The sequence below is a fragment of the Lutra lutra genome, chromosome 6 (genome assembly GCF_902655055.1).
Source record: "Lutra lutra chromosome 6, mLutLut1.2, whole genome shotgun sequence".
NCBI classification, from domain to species: Eukaryota; Metazoa; Chordata; class Mammalia; order Carnivora; family Mustelidae; genus Lutra; species Lutra lutra.
The window spans coordinates 111,722,863-111,737,500 of NC_062283.1; the positions used below are offsets into that span (position 1 = coordinate 111,722,863).

Consider the following 14,638-nt stretch of genomic DNA (forward strand, 5'->3'; position numbering starts at 1 on the left):
TTACCAATCAATGAGAACTGCAAACCTCCAGCGCTATCGGAATACAGCACATAGAATTCATGTCTTTTTCACCATGATCCTTTAGTCTTTCAAAGTTAGTGTTTAAAATTTTCTATTTCTTTTTCTGTTTTTTTTTCTTTCCTTTTTCAACCAACATTTTATCAATTCCTTTCTTAAAATCTTTTTTAATTTTCATTTTTACACTCATATTTTACCCTTTCATTGTTCTTAACCTTATTTTTTTTAATATATTTAAGTTTTTCTTTCTTTAAAATTTTGGGACACAGTTTCATGTAATAGAACAAAATATACCTTAATCTAGTGTATGGCTTTGTTTAGTCTCCAGCCTCTTCACATTCTCTCCTTTTTCTTCTTTTTTTTTTTTTCTTCTTTCTTTTTTCAACCAACTTCTTACCAATTCCTTTTTTAAAATCTTTTTTAATTTTCATCTTTACAGTCATATTCCATGTCTTCATCATATTTACCTAACTTTTGTATATATATATATAAGTTTTTCCTTCTTTAAGATGTTGAAAGGAAGTTTCTTCTAACAGACCAAAATACATCCCAAATCTAGTGTGTGGCTCTGATTTATTCAGCAGCCTGATCATATCCCACCCCCTCTTACCTTTCCCCCTGTTTTAGGTCTCTTCTGATTTGTTTTGTGTATACTTTCCTAGGGTCATTGTTACTTTTTAGCTTTTTGTTCTCTCATTCCTCTATTCTTCTCTGGACAAAATCACAAAATGGAAAAACTCCCCTCAAAAAGTAGAACAAGAGGCAGTACTGACTACAAGGGACCTAATCAATACAAACATTGGTAAGATATTGGAACTACAGTTCAGAATGATTACAAAGATAGTAGCTGGGCTTGAAAAAAGCACAGAAGATACTAGAGAATCCCTTTCTGGAGAAATAAAAGAACTAAAATCTAACCAAATCAAAATCAAAAAGGCTATTAACGAGGTGCAATAAAAAACTGAGGCTCTAACTGCTAGGATAAATGAGGCAGAAGAGAGAATTGGTGATACAGAAGACCAAATAATGCAGAAAAAAGAAGCTGAGAAAAACACAGATAGACAACTACTGGGTCACAAGGGGAGAATCTGAGAGATAAGTGATACCATAAGATGAAAAAATACTAGAATAATTGGGATCCCAGAAGAAGAAGAGAGAGGGGGACAGAAGGTATATTGGAGCAAATATAGCAGAGAACTTCCCTAATTTGGGGAAGGAAACAGGCACCAAAATCCAGGAGGCACAGAGAACCCCTCTCAAAATCAATAAATGTAGGTCAACACCATCATCTAATAGTAAAACTTACAAGTCTCAACAAAGAGAAAATCCTAAAAGTAACTCAGAAGAGGCGGTCTGTAACCTACAACAGAAGAAACATTAGATTGGCAGCAGACCTATCCACAGAGACCTGACTGGCCAGAAAGGACTGGAATGATATATTCAGAGCACTAAAAGAGAAAAATATGCAGCCAAGAATACTATATCCAGCTAGACAGTTATTGAAAATAGAAGGAGAGATTAAAAAATAACTTCCAGGACAAACAAAAACAAACAAAAAGAATTTGCAAACACCAAACCAGCCTTATAGGAAATATTGAAAGAGGTCCTCTAAGCAAAGAGTGAGCCAAAAAGTAACAGACCAGAAAGGAACAGAGATAGTATACAGTAACAGTCACCTTACAGGAAGTATAATGGCACTAAATTTGTATCTTTCAATGGTTACCCTGAATGTAAATGGTTACTCTAAATGTCCCAATCAAAAGACACAAGGTTATCAAATTGGATAAAAAAATAAGATGCATTGATAATGCTGTCTACAAGAGACTCATTTTAGACCCAAAGACACCTCCAGATTTAAAGTGAGAGAATGGAAAACTATTTATCATGCTAATGGACATCAAAAGAAAGCTGGGGAGGCAATCCTTATACCAGAAAAAATAGATTTTAAACCAAAGACAATAATAAGAGTATAATAAGAGATGAGGAAGGACACTTACTTAAAAGGTCTTTCCAACAAGAAGATCTACCAACTTAAAATATCTATGCCCCTAATGTGGGAACAGCCAATTATATAAACCAATTAGTAACAAAATCAAAGAAACACATTGACAATAATACAATAATAGTAGGGGACTTTAACCTGCCCCCTCCAAAATGGACAGATTATCTAAGTAAAAGATCAAAAAGGAAAAAAAGGCTTTAAATGACACACTGGACTAGAAGGACTTCACAGATATTTCCAGAACATTCCACCCCAAAGCAACAGAATACACATTCCTCTCTAGTGCACATGGAACAGTCTCCAGAATAGATCACATCCTGGGTTACAAATCAGGTCTAAACCGGAACGACAAGATGGGAATCATTCCCTGCATATTTTCAGACCACAATGCTTTGAAATAGAACTCAATCACAAGAGGAAAGTTGGAAAGAACCCAAATACATGGGGACTAAAGAGCATCCTACCAAAGAATGAATGGGTTAACCAGGAAATTAAAGAAGAATTTATAAAATTCATGGAAACAAATGAAAATGAAAACACAACTGTTCAAAATCTTAGGATACAGCAAAAACTGAGAGAATAATATATAGCAATATAAGCCTTTCTCAAGAAACAAGAAAGTCTCAAATACACAACCTAACCCTACACCTAAAGGAGCCTGGAGAAAGAACAGCAAATAAAGCCTAAACCCAGAAGAAGAAGAGAAATAATAAAGATCAGAGCAAAAATCAATGAACTAGAAACCAAAAGAACAGCGGAACAGATCAATGACACTGGGAGCTGGTTCTTTGAAAGACTTAATAAGATTGATAAACCGCTGGCCAGGCTTACCGAAAAGAAAAGAAAAAGGACCTAAATTAATAAAATCATGAATGAAAGAGGAGAGATCACAACCAACATCAAATAAATACAAACAATTATAGGAACATATTTTAAGCAACTATATACCAGCAAATTTGACAATCTGGAGGAAATGGTTACATTCTTATAGAGGTATAAACTACCAAAACTGAACCAGGAAAAAATAGAAAACCTGAACAGACTCATAACCAGTAAGGAAATTGAAGCAATCATCAAAAATCTCCGAACAAACAAGAGCCCAGGGCCAGATGGCTTCCCAGGGGAATTCTACCAAACATTTAAAGAAGTATTTATACCTATTCTCCTGAAACTGTTCCAAAAAATAGAAATGGAAGGAAAACTTCCAAACTCATTTTATGAGGCCAGCATTAACCTGATCCCAAAACCAAAAACCCCATCCGAAAGGAGAATTACAGATCAATATCCCTGATGAACACGGATGCAAAAATTCTCACCAAAATACCAGCAAAGAGGATCCAACAGTACATTAAAAGGATTATTCACCACAACAAGTAGGATTTATTCCTGGGCTGCCAGGTTGGTTCAACATTTGCAAATCAATCAATGTGATACAATACATTAATAAAAGAAAGAACAAGAACCATATGATATTCTCAATAGATACAGAAAAAGCATCTGACACAGTAAAGTATCCTTTCTTGATCAAAACTCTTCACAGCGTAGGGATAGAGTGTACATACTTCAATATCGTAAAAGTCATCCCTGAAATACCCACAGCAAATATCATTCTCAATGGGGAGAAACAGACAGTTTTTCTCCTGAGGTCAGGAACATGACAGGGATGTCCACTCTCACCACTGCTGTTCAATGTAGTACTAGAAGTCCTAGCCTTAGCAGTAAGACAATAAAAAGAAATAAAAGACATCTGAATTAGTGAAGAAGAAGTCAAACTCTCACTCTTTGCAGATGACATGATACCTTATATGGAAAACCCAAAAGACTCCACCTCAACACTGGTGAACTCATAGAGGGATTCAATAAAGTTGGCATGATATAAAGTGAATGCAGAGAAATCACCTGTGTTTCTATATACCAACGACTAGACAGAAGAAAGAGAAATTAAATAATCAATCCCATTTACAATTACACCCAAAACCATAAAATACTTAGGAATAAATCTAACCGAAGAGGCAAAGAATCTGTACTCAGAAAACTACAGAAATTGAGGAAGACACAAAGAAATGGAAATGGAAGACACAAAGAAATGGAAAAACATTCCATGCTCATGGATTGGAAGAACAAATATTGTGAAAATGTCTACACTACCTAGAGCAATCTATACATTTAATGCAATTTCTTTCAGAACACCATCAACTTTTTTCATGGAAATGGAACAAACAATCCTAAAAGTTGTATGGAACCAGAAAAGACCCCAAATAGCCAGAGGAATGTTGAAAAAGAAATCCAAAGCTGGTGGCATCACAATTCCAGACTTTAAGCTCTATTACAACTATCATCATCAAGACAATAAGGTACTGGCACAAAAACAGACACATAATCAATGGAACAGAATGGAGAGCCCAGAAATGGACCCTCAACTCTATGGTCAACTAATCTTTGCCAAAGCAGGAAAGAATGTCCAATGGAAAAAAGACAGTCTCTTCAACAAATGGTGTTGGGAAAATCGGATAGTCACATGCAGAAGAATGAAACTGGACAGTTTCCTTAAGCCACACACAAAAATAGACTCAAAATGGATGAAAGATCTCAATGTGAGACAGGAATCCATCAAAATCCTTGAGGAGAACACAGGGGGTTCCTAGAAACATTGCCAAAGGCAAGGGAAGCAAGGGCAAAAAGGAACTTTTAGGACTTCATCAAGATAAAAAGCTTTTGCACAGCAAAGGACACAGTCAACATAACCAAAAGACAACTGATGGAATAGGAGAAGATATTTGCAATCGGCTTTTCAGACAGAGGGCTAGTATCCAAAATCCATAAGGAACTTATCAAACTAAAAACCCAAAGAATAAACAATCCAATCAAGAAAGGGGCAAAAGACATGAACAGACATTTCTAAAAAGTCGACATCCAAATGGCCAACACACACATGAAAAAGTACTCAACATCACTTGGCATCAGGGAAATATAAATCAAAAGCACAGTGAGATACCACCTCACACTAGTCAGAATGGCTAAAATTAACAAGTCAGGGAATGACAGATGTTGGTGAGGATGCAGGAAAGGGTAACCCTCCTACACTGTTGGTAGGAATGCAAGCTGCTGTAGCCCCTCTGGAAACAGTATGGAAGGCCACAAAAAGTTGAAATAGAGCTACCCTATGAACCAGCAATCACTCTACTGGATATTTACACTAAAGATACAAATGTAGTGATCCGAAGGGGCACATGCACCCCAATGTTTATAGCAGTAGTGTCCGGAATAGCCAAACTATGGAAAGAGCCCAGATGTCTATCAGCAAATGAACGGATAAAGAAGATGTGGTATGTGTATACAATGAAATACTATGCAGCCATCAAAAAGTGAAATCTTGCCATTTGCAACAACATGGATGGAACTAGAAGGTATTACACTAAGTGAAATAAGTCAATCAGGGAAAGACAATTATCATATGATCTCACTGATATGAGGAATTTGAGAAACAAGACAGAGGATCATAGAGGAAGGAAGGGGAAAATGAAACAAGATGGGACCAAGGAGAGAGACAAACCATAAGAGACTCTTAATCTCAGGAAACAAACTGAGGGTTGCTGGAGTGGAGAGGGGTGGAGGGATGGGGTGGCTGGGTGATGGACACTGGGGAGGGTATGTGCTATGGTGAGTGCTGTGAATTGTGTAAGACTGATGAATCACAGACCTGTACCCCTGAAACAAATGATATGTTATACGTTAATTAAAAAAATAATAAAAAAGTTTTTAAAAAAGAATGGTTATAATGGAGTCATGTTATTCATTTATAGTATAGATTATCTCTTGTCATGCTATAGCAAATTTCTGAATTCATTTAACATTTGTCTAAATATCTATACCCATTTTGTGTTCTTATCCTTCTTTTTTGCATCTTTATAAAATGAAGCTGCTTTTTTGAAACATAGCTGTAACAAGTCTCTAACAAAAAGAACCTCTAACCACCAACTCACTCAAACTTAGTCCTGTTATGTTAATGAGTAAGAATTCTCTTTCCTAAATATTCAAGTGAACAGTTTCCTATCTCATATAACAAAAAAAATTCAACCAGTATGCTCTTAGGGAAATCAAAGCAGTTTCCATTTATTAAAGGTTATATCTGCTATCTATGCTATACAACATAGTATCATTAGTTTAGTGGGAGAAAGAAGAACATAACAAGTACTGTTATTTCATGTCCAAAACAAGTCAGGTACAAAGCAAGGGAGGAAGCGAACCTTACTAATCTCGAGCATTTAAACTATGATTTTTTTATTGTTTTCCAATTAACTTATAAGTATTCTACTTAGGTAAGGATCAATATAGCATTTTCACAAGAATCATAAGAATTATGAAGGAACTTCAATAATTAATAAAGATAAGAAATCCTTTCACAGTTTATGAGAGAAACCTTTTTCATACTTTCTCACAGTAACATCAAAAGGAAAAGGTGCCCTAAAATAAGGCGCCTTTTTCTTTTCTTTTTTTTAAGATTTTATTTATTTATTTGAGAGAGAGAGACATAATGAGAGAGGAAACACAAGCAGGGGGAGTGGGAGAGGGAGAAGCAGGCTTCCCACTGAGCTGGGAACCCAATGTGAGGCTTGATTCCAGGACCCTGGGATCATGACCTGAGCCAAAGGCAGATGCTTAACCACCTGAACCACCCAGGTGCCCTTAATGCACCTTCTTCCATTAAGTTTATTATCTAGGCATAAAGGGCTGGGTGATGGGCATTAATTAAGGAAGACACGTGATGTGATAAGCACTGGGTGTTATACACAACTAATGAACTGTTGTACACTACAACAAAAACTTATGATGTACTATATATAGGCTAACAGAATTTAAATTTAAAGACAATTTTTTAATAAATAAATAAATAAAGATAATAGGTTGACAAAGAATTGACCTATGTCACTGAGCTTGTTGGGAAAGTCCTGGATAAAGAAAATGTTATGTCAATAAATCAGGTGAGTGAAGGAGTAATTAACTTCATATGTATACTTAGATTATGTTTTTGAAACATATCATACACACACACACACACACATTGTTCCTGTCCCTAAATATATAATATAAGCCTCTCACTTTTTAGTTATTTCAGTTCTAATAAGGAAAAACAGGATTTTCCAAACCAACGGACAGAAAAAAATTAGGCTTTCAAAATGTTCCTGCAGAAATTTATTAGGATTCCTGGCTATACTGCTGAATTAGGTGAACAAGATAGAGAGTGAGGTCTATGAAGAAATCCTTGCCAACTTGTGTTCCAGGGATATTAAAAATAGAAGAAAGCAAATGTATCTGAATGCTTGTCACTACTTACGAAATTAGAAAAGTTTAAGAGGGTCCACAAGTTAAGATCCTGATGGTGAACTTCTGAGAGCATTTTGATTTAAATTAAATTAGTGGAGGTATTTAAAGAGGTGCTAAAGCTACAGTAACTAAAATAAGATTTTTTTTTATTAAAAAATGTCAGTAATGTTACTAAACCTCAATAATAAATATCTTATATGTCTTATTCAGGCTCAGTCTATTCTGAAAAATCCTTGTTTTTCAAAGCATAAAAAATACATGTCATGTATGCAGGCAGAAAGGAATTTAAACTCACACCCTTCAAGTGGAACAAGAGAAAACTTTTATAGCCAAGAAATAAATGTGAAGAAAAATCATAAAACTAAACAAAAAACATAATACAAATTACACAGGCCTGTCACAAAACTTAACAAAAAGTTATAACAAAAAAGGATGAACTCAAACTGCCCTTTTTATTAACTACTTTGAAGGTTCATAATATCATTCCATTTGAGAAATGGAATCTAGGATTCAATCCTTAGGTACTATTACTATAAAAACAATTTTTGATAAAAGATTGAATGTTTTCCCTCTAAGATCATGAACAAGGCATGGATGGTCTGTTCTCACCATTTTTATTTAACTCTGTACTGCAGATTTTAGTCAATGTAGGGAAGCAAGAGAAAGCAATAAAAGGCATCCAGATCAGAAAGGAAGAGGGGAAAACTATCTTTATTAGCTGATGATGTAATCATTTCTATAGAAAATCCTACGAAATCTAAAATATATATATATATATATATATATATATATATATATATATATATACTAGCACTAATAATTGAGTATAGTAAAATTGCAGGATTTAAAGTAAACACATAAAAACTGAATCTTTATATACTAGCAATGAACAATCAGAAATTGAAATAAAAATACTTTTATATCTAGGAAAATGTTTCTATAGTCAGTGTCAAAGAAATTACTGCCTATGTTTCTCCTAAGACTTTTATGCCTTCAGGTGTCATATTTAAGTCTTTAATCCACTTTGAGTTTTTCTGTGTGTCTTGAGTAAGAAAGTGGTCCAGTTTCATTACTCTGCAATGTAGCTGTCTAGTACCATCTGTTGAAGAGACTCTCTTTTCCCTACTGTATATTCTTGCTTCCTCTGTCATAGATTAACTGATCATATAAGCATGGGTTTATTTCTGGGCTCTCTATTCTGCTGCACTGATCTATGTGTCCACTTTTGTGCTAGTACTATCCTGTTTTGATTACTACAGATTTGTAGTATATCTTAAAATCTGAGATTGCGATACCTCCAGCTTTCTTCTTCTTCTTCTAGATTGCTTTGGCTATTTGGGGTCTTCTGTGATCCATACATTCCATACATAGTATTTTGTTCTAGTTCTATGAAAAACACTGTCAGTATTTTGATAGGGACTACACCAAAATAACAAGCTTATGCACAGCAAAGGAAACCATCAATAAAACAAAAAGGCAACCTACTATATGGGAGAAGATATTAGAAAATAATATATAAGATAAGGGGTTAATACCCAAAATATATAAAGAACTTCTACAATACAAAAAAAAATCCAATTAAAAAATGGGCAGACACCCTGAACAGACATTTTTCCAAAGAAGACATACCAATGGCTAAAAGACACATGAAAAGATGCTCAACATCACTCATTATCAGGGAAAGGCAAATCAAAACTACAATGAGCTATCTATCACCTTACCCGTCAGAATGACTAGACTCAAAAAGATAAGAAATAACAAGTGTTCATGAGGATGTAGAAAAAAGGGAACACTTTTGCACTGCTGGTGAAAATGTGAATTGATGTAGCCACAATGGAAAACAGTGTGGAAGTTCCTCAAAAATTTAAAGATATTATTGCCATATGATCCAATAATTCCACTACTGGGTATCTACCCAAAGAAAACAAAAATACTCACTCAAAAGGATATATGCACTCCTATGTTTATTGCAGCATTATTTACAATAGCCAAGATATGAAAGGAACCTAAGTGCCCATCAACACATGAATGGATAAAGAAAATGTGATACACACACACCCACATATACAAACTGGAATATTACTCAGCCATAAAAAGAATAAGATCTTGCCATCTGCAACAACATGGGTGCACCTAGAGGGCATTATGCTAAGTGAAACAAGTCAGCGAAAGACAAATACCATATGATTTCATTCATATCTGGAATTTAAGAAATAAATGAATAAAAAAAGAAACTGGGGCGCCTGGGTGGTTCAGTGGGTTAAGCCTCTGCCTTCAGCTTAGGTCATGATCTCAGGGTCCTGGAATCGAGCCCCACATTGGGCTCTCTGCTTGGCAGGAAGCCTGCCTCCCCCTTTCTCTCTGCCTGTCTCTCTGCCTAGTTGTAATTTCTGTCTGTCAAATAAATAAAATCTTAAAAAAAAAGAAACAAACAAACAAAAAACCCAGACTCTTAAATCCAGAGAACTGGTGGTTGCCAGAGGGGAAGTGGGCTAGCAAAAGAATTAGTGTAACAGATAAAGGGGACTAAGAGTATACTTATCTTGATAAGCACTGAGTTATGTATAGCAAAGGTGAATCATTATATTGTACACCTGAAAGTAATATACTATTGTATGTTAATTGTACTTCACTTCAAACTTTTCCCTATATTTATTAATACAGAAATTACACAAAAAAGTCTTTATAAAAATATTAAAAAAATATTTTATGACATCACAAATATAAAATACTTATGGATAAATCTATTAAAAATGTACAAGGCCAATACACTGAGTCAAAATATTATTGAGAGCTATTAAAAATCTAAACAAATTGAAAAAATGTGGTCTTCATGAATTAAAATATTCAATATTGTTAAGATGTCACTTCTCTTCAAATTGATCTATAGATTTAATATAGTCCAAGTCAAAATTCCAATGGCATTTTTAGAGAAATTGACAAGATGTTTCTAAAATGTGTATGAAAATTAAAGGAATCTAATTAGCCAAAACAACTTCGAAAAAGAACAAAGTTTGAGGATTTATCTTAACTGTCTCCATGACTTATTATTAAGACACAATAATCAAGATATTGTGGTACTACTGGTGGAGGGATAGACACAGATAAACGGAAAAGAATAAAGAGTCCAGAAATAGATTCACATACATATAGTCACTCAACAAAGATGCAAAGGCAATTCAAGGGTGGAAAGGATAGCTTTTTTTTTTTTTTTAATTTAATTTTTAAAAAAATTTTTTTTTTAAGATTTTATTTGTTTATTTATTTGACAGACAAAGATCACAAGTAGGCAGAGCAGCAGACAGAGAGAGAGGAGGAAGCAGGCTCCCTGTTGAGCAGAGAGCCTGATGTGGGGCTCGATCCCAGGACCCTGGAATCATGACCTGAGCCGAAGGCAGAGGCTTTAACCCACTGAGCCACCCAGGCACCCCAAACGGATAGCTTTTAAAAAATGGTATTAGTGCTTGCTTCAGCAACACATATACTAACAAGGACAATGTGCATTTAAAAAAATAAATTAAATAACAATAAAAATGGTTTTACAACAAGTAGATATCCATGTGCCAAAAAAGCAGGGGGCTCAGCATTCCTCTATATCTTGAATTTTGAATCATATTAAAAAATTAACTCATAAATATTGAACCAAAATGTTAAACCTAAAACTAGAAAGATTCTACAATATGAAGGAGAAAAATCTCTGTGGCTTTGGTTAGGCAAACATTTCTTTTTTTTTTTTTTTTTTTTTTTTGGCAAACATTTCTTAGATCAATACCAAAAGCATGAGGCATGGGAAAAAACTAATAAACTAAACATCAACATTAACAAGTTCTGCTCTTTGAGAACCCTGTTAAGACAAGGAAAAGAGAAGCCATTGCTGGGGGGGGAAAAAAGGTGCAAACCACATATCTGATAAAGGACTTAACATCCAGAAGATATAAGAATGCTCACAACTCGAGTAAAAACACGAAAACTTAATTTAAAAAAAGGCAGAATTTGAATACACACCACTAGAGATGTACAAATGAAAAATAAGCACATGAGACGATGCTCAACATTATTAGGCATAACAGAAATGCAAACTAAAACTGCAGTGAAATACCACTATGTACCCATAAGAATGACTAAACTTAAAAAAAAGATGGGCCATACCAGGATATGGAGGAACTAGCACTGTCACACCCTACTGGTGGGAAAATAGTTAGGTTGTTTCTTAAAAAGTTAAACATACAACTGCAATTTAACCGAGCCATTGCCAATTTAGGTATTTACCCAAGAGAAACTAAAGGATATATCCCTGCAGAGACTTGTATACAAGTGTTCGTAGTAGCCAGAAAGCAGAAACAACTGAAATGTCCATCAACAGGTGAAAAGATAAAGAAGCTATGCTCTTGGGGGCGCCCGGGGGGGCTCAGTGGGTTAAAGCCTCTGCCTTTGGCTCGGGTCATGATCCCAGGGTCCTGGGATCGAGCCCCACGTGGGGCGCTCTGCTCAGTGGAGAGCCTGCTTCCTCCTCTCTCTCTGCCTGCCTCTCTGCTTACTTGTGATCTCTGTATGTCAAGTAAATAAATAAAATCTTAAAAAACAAAACAAAACAAAAGAAGCAGCTATGCTCTAACACAATAGAGTACTACTCAGCATTAAAAACAATGAATTATTGGTAAGTGCAACAACATGGATGAATCTCAAAATAATTATGCTGTATTAAAGAGGCTGAGAGAGGGAGAGGGAGAGAGAGAGGGCAAATAGTGTATAATTCCATTTATATAAAATTCTAGAAAATGCAAATTAATCTATGATGACACAAATCAGATTAGTGGTCCCCTGGGGACTGGAAGGATAAAAAGGGCAGGAGTGAGGAATTTCAAAGAGGCACAAGAAAACTTCCAGAGGTAATGAATATGTTTACCACGCTGATTGTAGTGATAGTTTCACAAGTCGAAGCATATCAAAATTTATCAAACTATATACGTTAAATAGTGCTTTGGTCAAATTCAACTCATTACTATGGGCAAGAATATTAAAATAATCAATTCTTGGGCACCTGGGTGGGTCAGTTGTTTAAGTGTCTGCCATCAGCTCAGGTCATGATCCCAGAGTCCTGGGATGGAGTCCTGCATCAGGCCCCCTGCTCAGGGGGGAGCTTGCTTCTCCTTCTCCCTGTGCCTCTCCCACCTGCTCGTGTTCTCTCTCTTGCTTGTTCTTGCTCTCTCTCAAATAAATAAAATCTTAAAATACTAAATAAATAAATTAAATAATCCTCTGAAAAACTGAATTACTTGTTCAAGAGGGATATGCAAAGGCAAATGAAATCAGTAATTCACGTTCATAATATTTTTGATATATTGATGGTTATTTGTAGATTTTTGATGGGTTCTGGACAAGTGAACTACATCTAAGAAAAATATACTGGAAAATGAACAATCATACCTTGATTTGTGCAAAGGGTCTTTCATAACCTCCAACATAGAGCAGACCAACATTCTGAGGAAGTAACCTACAAAATAAAACAAAAACTTATTATTTTGAAAACACTCTTCCTTATATAAGAAGCTCGTATAATCATCATAATTTGTAGATACTGTGAAAAAGCTACCTTTGCAGTTATTCTTGTCTTTTGCTCTATGAGATAGCTGAGGAATAATCCTTTTTTTAACTAATTTGGAAATAGGTTGTCACAGGAGGGTACTTCTCTTTTTTGTTTGTTTTTTTACTCAAGTATAATTAATATACAGTGTTACATTAGTTTCCAGTATACGATGTAATGATTCAAGAAAAATTCTTATACTTCAGAAAATAGTAGTAAATGTTGAGAATAGAAACTTAGATGTAGAATAGTCTAACATATTAGTAATTCTGGCAAAATTACTACATAGTATCTCTGGGAAAAAACTAAAAGAAGTAATGCATGTATTTAAAAATCTGTAAGGATTAAATTCAAGAAACACTCATTGTACACCTATACTATATACTGTAGGAGATAATACAAACCTAAATAACTCAGTCCCCAAAATATAAAGGAAAACCAGACACATAATAATGCTACCAAAAGGCGGTCTCTGATAAGGGCAATATATATGTACTTGCCACTGCAAAATAGTGGAGTAAAAGGTACTTGCTATCAAGGGAGCTGGAAAAGTTCAAATAGGTGAGATTTGATTCAGTCTTAAATGGTGGGTAAGGCAAAGGGAGAAATTTAAACAAGTCGTGAAAATGTAGAAGATCTGAGACAATAGGTAGACAAGTATGGCTAGAGTGAGGGATAATTTAGTTGAAGATGAAAACCCAAAGGAAGTTTGGAATAAACTACAAAGAATGTCAAATGCCATATCTTTACTTTATAAGCAATATGAAGTCATATTTCTGTAAGATGTACTTAGTTCTTATAAAAAAAATACACATGAAAATAAAAAGCAAACCATACAGAGCGTTAAAAAAAAAAAGTAAGTTACCTTCTAGGAATCATCCTTCCCTTCCTATTTCCACTTAAAAGAGAGCTATCATTCCTGACTGCATTAAACAATGTGAATGAAGAAACACCATCATTTGAACTGTGCTTGTGGAGCGTATAGTGGTACAGGGTATGAGAAGAACATAAACATTCTTATGATTATCTCATTTTTCTTTTATCATAGATCCTTTCTCAATGGGCACTAACTCCCTTCTTAACCTTAGTGTACATAAAGAATATGAAAACACTTTGCCTATACTCCTTGCCTACAGGAACCAGGCCAAAACACATCTCCTCAGAGTCTAGGTAATGAAAATTAATAGCATTTTACAGCAGGTAAAAAAATGATCTCAAGGATGACTGTATAATTCTATTACATGAATCTGAAAATGAAACACTGAGTAGTATTTAAAGTGAACAAAAGACTACAAACTCAAAACAATCTTATGGAAATTTCTCAGGATACCATATTGGTCTAATCATAAAAAATCAGAACACAAGATTATCACAACCATCCGTTTAAATTTATAGTTAGTGACTTCAAAAATTCTACTTCAGTAATTCCAGGATATGAATTTCTTCATATTTTAACTTCTCTGAAAACTGGATGCCTCTGATATTCTATGGTATCTTATAATCACTGTTTCCATTGACTCAGTCTAGGAAGACTAAGAAAGCACACTCTCAAAGCACCTTAGATTTTATGAAGTAAGGTAGATAGACATTCAATCTCCCAGGAACATTCTCTGCTCCTCAACATTCTTTAAAGGCTCATAAAGCATTAAAAGCTACTGAAAGAATGTTAATAGCTGATGAACGCAATCTTGATCAAACCAAGTTAGCAA

General features: G+C 34.8%; 1 protein-coding gene across 2 annotated transcripts in view; it reads right to left on the bottom strand.

Moving 5' to 3' along the window:
* RNGTT (RNA guanylyltransferase and 5'-phosphatase) overlaps positions 1-14,638 on the bottom strand; it is a 350,824-nt gene that overhangs the window by 52,650 nt on the left and 283,536 nt on the right. For both annotated transcript variants that reach the window (XM_047733713.1, XM_047733714.1), the window contains exon 14: positions 12,773-12,839. In XM_047733713.1, coding sequence (XP_047589669.1) covers positions 12,773-12,839 — 67 coding nt within the window. The remainder of the gene's footprint in view (positions 1-12,772; positions 12,840-14,638) is intronic.